At 33.7% G+C, this 11,048-nt stretch overlaps 1 protein-coding gene across 9 annotated transcripts; it reads right to left on the bottom strand.

Moving 5' to 3' along the window:
- Window positions 1-1,474: 1,474 nt before the first annotated feature.
- On the bottom strand, window positions 1,475-10,470 carry LOC107914637 (rab GTPase-activating protein 22). Of its 9 annotated transcripts, none has more exons than XR_005919236.1 (11): window positions 9,865-10,470; window positions 8,920-9,014; window positions 7,831-7,934; window positions 6,084-6,880; window positions 5,857-5,979; window positions 5,621-5,709; window positions 5,341-5,541; window positions 4,151-4,537; window positions 3,308-3,391; window positions 2,392-2,635; window positions 1,475-1,846 (listed from the first exon to the last, which is right to left on the bottom strand). XR_005919236.1 is itself a non-coding variant. In XM_041102201.1 (10 exons), the coding sequence occupies exons 1-10, from the start codon at window positions 10,013-10,015 to the stop codon at window positions 2,594-2,596; spliced, it is 2,073 nt and encodes a 690-aa protein (XP_040958135.1). In that variant the 5' UTR covers window positions 10,016-10,470; the 3' UTR covers window positions 1,475-2,593. The 9 variants fall into 9 exon arrangements, 2 of the variants coding, with proteins under 2 accessions (XP_040958135.1, XP_040958136.1); XR_005919238.1 differs by having other exon boundaries at window positions 9,878-10,470; XR_005919237.1 differs by having other exon boundaries at window positions 8,920-9,018; window positions 9,878-10,469.
- Between the last annotated feature and the right edge of the window lie 578 nt (window positions 10,471-11,048).

Below are 11,048 nucleotides of genomic sequence, written 5' to 3'. Positions count from 1 at the left end.
CTGTCATGATCCGACTTCTCTTCTTCTCCTCCCTCGGCACAATAATTTCAATTTTCGACCCTTTTCCTTTTCTTTGGCTTCCAATCATTGTATCCATGGGGAAATGAACCACTTCCTCCATCATTGGCCTTTTGTGTACGGAGAAAATGTTGTTGCCGCCTAGTTGAATCTCATTGGGTTTTGGACCCTCCACACTAGATCTATTGTTTTTGGTGGTTGAAGTCGTTTGATGATCATAGCTAGGGGTGTGCTTTCTTTGGTTCTATTCAAATGAACTGATCAAAGAGGATTCGTTAAAAGTTTTTAGAAATTTTAATTATCAATTACTTCGATTTGAAACTGGGTAATTAACCTGTTAATTATAATTAGTAATAATATATTATAGGCCTAAATCACCTAATATAGATAGGTCAAATATATTAGATATCAATCCAATACATTATAGAACCAAAATATAAAAATTAATTAACTTATAAATGTTGTTATGATGAATGTATTATGAAATTTTAACCGATTAATTAATAGAGCTAGAGGTGTTCATGAAATATTGATTGTTTATTGTGACATTAGTTTTTTTTTAACAAAATGCACAAACGACTCATGTGTACGATGAAATGAAAATTCAAGTACTGGATTTATTGACTATTGAGTCTTATATCAATTGATGTTGTTATTACTGCAACAATTAGAAGGATGTTGATTCAAGCATGTTTAAAGTAAATATTATATAAAAAATGCTAAATTAAAATTTTCTTAAAATATAGGAACTATAAGGAGTAAATTTACTAAAATTATAGGAACTAATACCATAAATTGAATTAAAGTAAAATTTATCCATCTAATAAGTAGCCTTGAAAAACATTAATTTTTATGAAGCATAAACCAAACATTCTAACTGATATCTGCTAAGAAAAAATTTAAAAATTTACCCCAATCCCAAATCGGGCCAAGCCGAACCAACCCAACATCCTAATTTACTATAACAGAAAGTTAAAATATCAAAAAACTATGCTAATATTATATTTATTAACTTGCAGCCAACCCTAATATGGAAAGACCTTGTCCAAGGCCCAACTTTTAAATAGGCCTACTAATAATGGGCTGCCAAGATAGGAAAAAGTTCCAACCAACCAAAAGAGACCCAAACTAGGATAAATCTTGCCCTATGTGTAATTCTCTGGATCATCTCTTTCTTTAATGCTCATTTGCTAAAGAGTCTCAGATACCCAATACATTGGTTGCAACCTGCTCCACACCCTAAACCATAAAGTAACTTAAAAATAATGGAGTATTTGGATCAATAGGAACAATAAATGTTTTGAGATAGGAGAAACAAGCCCCATGGAAGCAAATGGAATTGGCAAAAATAGCTTCCATATAGGACTTGCTTATACTTCTTTTAAACTCTTTTGTCTTACCCTCACTTGTCAGCTTGTTCCGGTATAACTATAAATATTAAAAACAATAACATCATAATGGAGAAATCTCTTCTTTCCACAAATAAATTGTAACTTCAATCCTACCCTAAATTATCCTATAGAAAAGCTAAAAGTTCAACCATTTTCTAACTACACAGCATATATTTTTCCTTCTGTGTAAAAAAAAAAGTGAAAATAAAATACTTTTGAGGCACAACTTAACATTTAAATTTACAAAAAAAAAGTATTTAAACTCTATAATGGTAAAAAGAAGCCAACAGATCATGCTGGCCAAAACTGGGAGAGATTTCCCTGTAATTGCTATATCTGTATGAACCTCGATAAAATGGGGACTTCTTAGCCACTTTCAATCTTTCTTTTTTTTCTTTTTAGGTGCCTTCAACACGAGGGGCCAAAAAGGAGGAAAACTGTGCAAGTTACAGCACAAACAAGGTGTCAAAAAATGAAGCAAAATAAATTGATTCCACTGATAGTTCAAAAAGAGAATCAATAGTATGCCATATGTGCATTGCACTGTAGGCAGACACCTAAATTACTCAAAACGGGTGTGAAATCAGATATGGGTATATTCAATTTTTTAAAAAGTTTCTTTTCTTTTTTTATGTATTTAGATGGTTTTTGGAGGGTGATATTTTACACCCATCTCCCAATATGCCTCAGATACAAGATGATGTTCCCTGAAACTATCAATGATAACCAACAGTTCAAGTCTTCGATAAAATTAAAACTAGGTCCAGATTTCACCTAGTAATACATAAATTTACTATATATATTAATTTACAAAACCAAAATACTATATATGACTTGAATAACTGTCACCTGAAGGATAGGGGAAAAAGTTGTGCCAGCATGTAATACTGAGTCCGCTAGACTCAATTTCTACAAGAATATTATAGGTTCTTTTTGCATCAACTACACTACTGCTGTAACATGGAAACTGGACAGTAGTTACCTTGGAACGGACATGACGATGATGGCGGTGAAAAAATTGGATGAGTTTTTGGATAGCAAAAGCACTTTGCTTTATATGCCAACATAGAAAACCACCATAAACTTCCATGCCATGTCCAAACTAAGAAACCCGGATAGAAAATACCAGCTCAAAGTTCTGTCGCCTTTTCCCCCCATGAAAGTCAGTAAGAAATGTTGCAGACTTACTCAATCTTCCGATCTGCGTGACCTTTGCTCTTGATTAGCTGATTAAAACAAAACATTAGATTTACTAAAGGTTACTGTGAAGGTGAAACAGTTAATGGAGCAACAAAACAATAGATTCCATGCATGTCCTTTGGCCTACTACAGTTTTGTACATTTTATATGCCACCTGGTTAATGTAACTTAGCAATGGAGATAATTCATTATGTTAGTTCAACATGTTAATATTCTCATCCAATCCATTCAAAAGGAGAAATCGATTTAAAACAAGATAATTAATCCTGTCAGAAAACTATCTAATGCAGGCAATGTGATAGTCAAGAAAAATCATTGCCAAAAACACACTACACATTTCCCCATATGGCATTTGCTTTATGGGTCATATTAAACCACTGTGCTCCATTAAAGACTATATCTCGGCAACCAAGTAAAAGGCAAGGTCTATCAATCCTCTTCCTTATAGTCTTCTGTTCCCTCTCTTGAGAGGGGTTATACGTATCATGCATCAACTCGCATCTTGTCACATTGGCAATTGGGTACTCATTTTAACATGTCCAAGCATGATAACAGTATTAGACTTTCCAATATAGAACACCTTCATTATTTCATTAGAAAAAGAGACCAAAGAAAGAAAAAAAGCTTTGAGGATTCATTGGAAAGTAGTGAGTTGAATTCATACATAGCCTCTACTCAAAATTCTGTAAATTACTAACCTTGTATAAATATTTCTTTCTGAGTTTGATTGCAGAACCTACACATCTTTTCACATGGATTTTCAGAAGCTTATCATTGAAAATCTGCAATAGATAAGAAAAAGAAAAATAATTGAAATTAAAACAAGCATCCCAGCCATTAAAATAAAGAAAGGGAAATCTTCCCCTTTTTCATTTTTAAGTTCTTTCTACAACAGAACAATACAAAAAAAAAAAAGGATTGATAGCAGTCATTTCCACTTTAGAGAAGTTGTACATAGAAATTAACCCTTCCATAAAAAATTGTCACACATCTCGAATTTAATGGCCCATGCATAACAGAGAGAAAGCCTTGAAAAATAACAGGTTATACGGGAAATAAAAGGGCCATAAACATGGAAATGTATGCAGTCACTACACTAAAAACCTGAGTTCTCTGGTAGGTTAAATTTCACTTCAGCACAAAAAGTAGTTTCTAAAAAAATTCAGTATGGAACCAACTTGGAAATCAATCAAGCAATATGAGTGAACTCCACCAAAATTTACTTGTAGGGCTGCAACATAGTGAAAGTTAAACCATCACGTCAAAGCTGAGGCATCACTTTGATCAACACCAAATCCATCAGGCATGTTTTCAAATTTCTTTCCAACTTGTAGAAGGGAACAAAACTCTTCTACTTTTTTTTACAGATGGGTAAAATAAAAACAATGCATCATAACAAGAACGTTTTCAACTTTAGGTAAATTTAATAAATCCAACTCGAGAGGGGTTGTGAATAGAATGGATACTCAACGCTGATCATGTGATGTAAGTGGAAAGACAGACAGGATGATAGTATAACTTAATAATTTTAAGGGACTTACCTTTATCATGTCATCTATTGAATGGGTTTCCTTGATAATTTTTTGTCGGTTCATGATAAGAATAGCAGCTACACAAAATACAGGCAAATTGTCATCTCCTTTCCTAGTTGATGAGACAAGACCGCAAATTTGGAGGATATTATTTTTAGACAAAAAATTCCTTGTCAAACCACAAAAACGATGAGCTGCTGCTGATTTAAATCCAGCATTCTCAGACAAAGAATGCTTTGATTGTAGACTGCCCTTTACGCCATCATCTCCACTTTCTGGGTTTTCTTCTCTAGTTTCTTCCCCCAAATCCCTAGGAAGTTGTACAACCAATGCTTCTAGACAAATGTCCTCTAAATCGCAGGAGGCAGATTCGTCAAAATCAGCTGCCCACATCATCTATATTGAGGTTGATATTCTCAGTATAAATCTCAAAAATAAAAAGGGGGGGGGGAGAATATGAAAAGCTAAATATACTTCATGCTTATCATGAGAAGCTCTTGAGATATACAATTTATTTTCTTAACTTCTAATGCTCCATTTAAAAGAAACCATGCTCATTAACTGCACCTCAGACATTGAATTTGAACTTCACAATAAAATAAGATAGAGTTATTCAAGATTTTGAGATTCAATTAAAATGCAAACCAATAACATGTCTTACATGCTATACAAACAGCTTCGCAGTGATCTCTCATTTTACAGGGCTAAGGGAAATCTGTTGGAAATTTTAAGTAATTTCCTGTTGCCCTATTCTTTTAACTTTATAATGTAAAAGCACCCTAATAGATGCAGTACTCAAAAGTCAAACCCCAAAAGTTGAACTCAGGACCTGCATCTAAAAATACCATCAGTCCACAGAAGGAGTTGTCTAGGTAAGACAACCATGACATATCACAATAGGCAGGCTCGTGAAAACTGCAGAGGTGCAAAAGAAGAAGGGGGCAAAAAATTTCCAGAAATATGGGGCCCAATCAAGAGTGAAATAAAGATAAATAGTAGCAGCGATGCTCTAAATAGGCAACAAAATCAGTGCTAGAAGCTTTCAACCTCACTGTTGTTAGCTTTGTGCTCAATCAGGCGACAGTCATGCCACTTAAAATTTTAACACAATGCTTCTTTTTTTCCTAGATATATTATAGCATAGTAGTGCCATAGATTGCAACATCATGATAGCATTAAATAAGACCAAGTGCACGGACCTCCCACATACGAAGAGACTCATTGAATGATAACTCTCGCCGAAATAGAACAAGCAGCATTGGAAATGCAAAATGAAGGCTTTCAGCACCTATATTTGAGAGATGTGCGAAAATTTCCCTGTCTGTAAACTCCAAAATATGCCACAGTGCTTGCAGCTGCTTCATCACTCCAGTTGGTCCATCAATCTTAAAATTTTCACGCTGGAAGCATATGGAAAAGAGGTGCAAGTATTAAAAACCTAAATGATCAAGAGAAACATATTCACGAAGTTTAAATTACCATTCTCCTAATGAGCATCTCAAAGCACCAAAATGCATCTGCATTATCCTCAAAGAGCACAACAAAAGGAGACAGCAAGTCACTCATACCTATGATCAAAATTCAAGTAAAAAAGTTAGCATTAGATTTTTAAAACTCAAAACCTAAAGTTGCATCTTCACACCTTTGGACCAGATAAATAGCAATTCAATAAGAGAAAGGTCCGGCAAAACATGTTATGAGCAGAAGACAAAAACCTTGACAATAACCAGTTGTAGGATCAACCCATGCATAAACAGCGAGAATATCAGACATTCTAGCTAAGTTTCTTGTATCCTTGTAGAAATCGAGATGACTATCCGTTCTCACCACATCAACAACTGACAAAATAAGAATCCTGTCAGCTAAGAAGAAAACAAATAAACAGAATCCATTCAATGGAATACGGGAAGGGGAAAATGTTTTGAACCGTAAATAATGTTACCTATTCGGTGCAGAGTCCAAAGCCATTCACTTACTCTTTCTTCTTGGGCAGCCCTTTCTTGTGATCTGGTTGCATTTACAAATGGTGTTTCTGGGACACTTGATATGCTTAATCTGTTCACTGTTTCCGTTTTATAACTTACACTGTTGGGTCTGAGGACTGGCTCATAGTCATCAGAATAGGTCACCAACTCAATTTCAGAGTTATATCGACATGAGACATTTTTAGATAGTGAGGATGAAACATTTGATTCCATAATTAAATCAGCATTGTTATTGATTTGAAAACTATGCATATTATCATCCTCAAACATCAATTTATATTGAGCAGAATACACTTCCTCATTTGCATCAAATTCTTTCTCATCTTCACTCTTCTCAAACAAATCTGTTACTGGTAAGGGGGGGAAATCAAAATCACATTCAGTTATGAAATCTGACCCATTACAGTCTCCCCCTCTTTTTGAGGAACAAGGACCACATGGAACAGAAGTCGATGAAGAACAAGAATCGTATGCAGCACTGTCAGCATTTCTCCTAACACTTGTAAGGTCACCAGAATTACTAACATTCACTCTTTGGTCAATATACAAGCTATCAGAACAGTTATTGCCGAGATCAGAATATTTCTCTCTTTTATCAGTATCATCAGTGGAAGCTTCTCTACACTCTACTTTTGCTTCTTTGGAGGGTGTCCTCATATCCATAACTTTTGAACCTACAGGATAGGCAAGTGAACCAGTTCCTATGCTTGAATGCATTGTCTGGCATTGCTTTATAAGGTCCTTGTAACGTTCCCTGCATAATTTCCATAAAGGCATTAAATATTCAGAATTAAGCAAAACAGAGCCTTGAGCTGAACAAAGGATAGTTGTATACACAAAATTTCCAGCACCATTGAGAAATTTTCTGAAAAGAAAATTTCAACTATTAAAATAAACAAGTCATGAACTCTGGATGCATAGACAGCACGCATCTCTAAAAATTCTTAATCAACTTTTCCAAATGAATACATATTATGGATATATTTTTTAAATAGACTAACATATATGATTTTTCTAACCAAAGCATAAAAGTAAAAGTTCTATCAAACCTGTAGATAGGTCCTAAACTTATTTAGATTGTAAAGAAATTTGAAGTGAATTATAGATGGCCTTAATGTAATTTTATCCAGGAAAAGGGGACCCAATTTGGTCACTGTCCTTAAATTTTCTGCTTTCTTGTTGTATTCTCAATGCATTGCTATTTGAGCACTTTTCTCTGCACTTAAAACCAAAGTATGTTTCTCTGTGTAAAGTTATTGGCATTTGAAGGAATTTGTAGCTTGCAATAGCCGATGAAGTGGATAAGGATACAAACTTCATTATCCTTAAATAATAAAGGCCAATATGGGTAAAATTGCAATCCTTTCTAAAAAGAGCCTATAAAAGTTAATCTAAATGGAATAAATCATAGCATAAAAAATAACACTTCTCTAACAAATCACACCTAGCTATTTCCTACATATGACTGAGCATATTTGTCTATCAGCTAACAAAAGAAAAAGGAGAAATAATGGACGGTACAGATAATCATTAAAAATAATGATGATCAAAAGCTAACATGGTTGAAAAAAAAGTATGATAACATAAGACTATTTAACTGAAAATGATATTCAGTTACTTTGACATGCAAGCAGAACAGCCTAAGATAGGCACTTACAAGGAAAAGACTATTAGAATATAAAGTGGAAAAGAACAGGACTAGACCTCCGGGCTATCCTTAATTGCCTTCGGTGATCTGCAGTGCTCCCCAATGCATAGCAACCAAGAAGAAATTCCCAAACTTCTGGTCTTATAGATGGATCAACCCCCTAACATCAACGAGATAAATTGCTGTTAAAGTTTTGCACCAACTGCAAAAAATGCGGGCATATGCATACAAATTTGAAGGGGAAAGTAGATATGTGGAAAGCCACATTTCACCTCCCACCTCTTAATGTCATATAAGAAATATGGCTAATTAAAGAAGCACTGGAGAATATATCAGACTACCTAAGAACCACTAAGGTTCAGAAATATACCCAGAGTGGATGAAAAGATAGAAATATGTACAGCAAGCATCATGGATGTAAACAAAACAAGGGAGAAGTGTCATCAAGCCTAGAGGTCTCTGCAGGTTGTAAACCATGCAATGTCTCGAATCCAAACCCAAATGTGTTTACAATTTAAGCACACAAGAATTTGAAATGGAGCAGGTTAAAGAAAGTATCTGAGCAAGCCAAAAATTAATTCGAGACATATTAGTCTCTTCACATTTTTGAACTCAAAAACTTGGAAAACGTCAAGAAACTAGTAACATAAAAATATATATGCATATAATTACCGTAACATATAAGGTACTAAGTGACACATCCTATTAGAGTTGGGTCAGGTTAATACCCCCTCTAAAACCATCCCATATGGTAAAGCCCTGATAAAATTATAACGCCATATAGTTCAGAAAGGCATTAAGTATAGGTATTTTCATAGGTTGGGGGAATAAGTAAAAAGAATTTGCATATAAGCATGCCAAGTTGAACATGACAAGATTTAAAAAAAAAAAAACAATTTGGCAGGAAATGAAGAATAATGATTGACAGACTCTTAACATTGGTATTATTTATTTCAGAGACAAGAAAGAAAATCATTGAGCAGATCAGATCTCACCATGGACCACAATCGAAATTCCATGTCTGCAGGTACAATAGCAATACCAACAGATTCCAGAAAAATGCAATAAGAAAGCACAAAAAATATATGCAATCTAGTTGAAAACAATGTTGGAAAAAGAAAAGGAGAAGAGAAACTAAGACATACCCCCAAAATAATCAACTTGAGTACTTTCTGAAAACCAGAAACCTTCCCTTCATTATCAAAAGTTGCCTGCCACTTCTCCTGCTTAAGCATCTTGCCTACCTAAATCATAAGCACCTAGTTTATCAACAAGGAAAAAGGGGGGAAATTACCATAGCCACACCATAATCAGAAAAGGGAAACCAACGAAGGTACATTTTTGTGGAAACCAAAATTTCAATAACCAATGAAGCCACTCTCTTCTTTAATTATTGAAATTATTAAAATAGAAAAGGCGGGGAGCCAGTAAAGAAACATTTCAATACATGGACAACAATCGTTATTCATGGTCTTCCACTGCTAAGACCCTAACACTGCAATGCCTTTGAAATCACATTTTGTGGTCTCAACTCATATTTTCAGAGACCATGAATTCTAAATCTACAGCTATGTCATTGAGAGCACAAAATTCAATGTTTGGACACGCCAAGTTGCTAATCTCCTTTATAATCTATGCTTAGTTGCATTTGACCGGCATCTGCCCTTCCCTTGCAATTCAAACTTTTGCCCTTAATAAACATACAATTCAACTATGAAAGGTTTAACCATTCAACAAAGGGTCCAATCGCTAATTATTTATTTCGCGCTTGCTCAATGCCTTGAACTATTGAAGCTAAACATTTAACCACTTAATACTTCACTATTGTAATAACATCCTTTCTCATTTCAAAAATAAAGGAAAACAATAAACAAAAGAAAACCCTAGCTCCTGACCAAGGATCTCATTTGACCAAACGTTTGCATCTAAGACCTAATGAAGTTTTTTTTTTTGAAAAGTTATAATTCAATGAGAAACAAACAATATATAGGAATTAAATTTCGATTCTATGAGACACAAAATCGATTGATTGTTATTTAACTCATAGAATATAGATATGTATACAAAGAATGTTAAAGGAATAATCTTACAGCTAAAAACAACCTTGATGGAAGAGTGGGAAAGGCAAGGATCTCCAATGTCGCGAACAACAGAACCAACTTTTTGAATATTGACGGCTCCGGCAGCGGCGGCGGCAGCTTTTCCAAAACTCCATTGATTTTCCTTATCCCTACAAGACATTAAACTTAGAAAAACACCTACCACCTCCGCTTCCTTTTCTTTTTCCTTTTCTCTTTCTAAACCACCATTCAACCTCCCTCTTTCTTTATAGTAACTTCCAAGCAATGACGATATAATATCACATAAAAATCATATATAAATTTTGGGTTTTCATAACCGTTTTCGTTCGATTGATCTGGATCCCTCTTGTTTGATTGTTCATCGATTCCAAAACGCATTTAAAATCCGTTATAAAGATGTGAAAAAAACAAGAGAAGAAGAGAAAAGATATTTGTGAAAGAGAAGGAGGAGCTTATCCTCCGTCGCCATTTTTACAAACACCAAGACCGTTCTCGTTTCTCTTTCTTTTTTTCTTTTAATTTATTAATTCATTTCTCTGATGTTTCTCCATTTTCGGTTTTCTCTTTTCCATTTTTTTTCCCTTTCGGGTCTTTCCTCAGGTTTGATTTCTTATTTTAAGTTTATTTTTTGTTTGTTTTCCTTTTTTGCTAATAAAAAAATAGCTATTCAAAATCTAGGATATATATATTTTTTTAATTTTCATAACATGTAAAATCAAGGTAGTCAATAACGTAAACGCCATCAGCATGTTTCATGCATCATTTCAAATTTATTAATTTTTTAATAATTTTTTGTATGTATCTAATCTTTGCTTTTTTGACAAATTATATATATTTAAATATTCTTTATATATTAGTTTCTTCATAAATTTTATATTATTTTGATAAAAAATAAATTATACATTACAGATACATGTAAATATATTTCAATTATATCCATATAAATATATCTATCTCTAAAAATATTTTTTAAAATAATTAATTAGGTTGAATAATTCAATTTAATAACTTTTTATTTAAATGTAATTATAAAAGAAATAAAATGGTTAAGATAAAAAATTGAAAATTGCTTTAAAATGCCAAAATTTTACACCAATTGGTACGCACTAGTACGAGTTGATATTGACTGAAACGAGCCGAAGTACATGAAAATGGTCGAAACGCACCAAATTTTTTACCCAAATGAAACATAG

Source organism: Gossypium hirsutum, chromosome D10 (assembly GCF_007990345.1).
Source record: "Gossypium hirsutum isolate 1008001.06 chromosome D10, Gossypium_hirsutum_v2.1, whole genome shotgun sequence".
NCBI classification, from domain to species: domain Eukaryota; kingdom Viridiplantae; phylum Streptophyta; class Magnoliopsida; order Malvales; family Malvaceae; genus Gossypium; species Gossypium hirsutum.
Note: the sequence above shows the minus strand (reverse complement) of the source record. Positions and strands in the feature narration are given on the sequence as shown.

Excerpts from the sequence above, each read along its gene's own strand:
- LOC107914637 (XM_041102201.1), bottom strand. The coding sequence starts at position 10,015 with ATGTCTTGTAGGGATAAGGAAAATCAATGGAGTTTTGGAAAAGCTGCC. Across the intron at positions 6,881-7,830 it reads CAATTAAGGATAGCCCGGAG|GGAACGTTACAAGGACCTTA; the intron begins GTCTAGTCCTGT and ends GAAATTATGCAG. Across the intron at positions 5,542-5,620 it reads AGATGCTCATTAGGAGAATG|CGTGAAAATTTTAAGATTGA; the intron begins GTAATTTAAACT and ends ATATGCTTCCAG.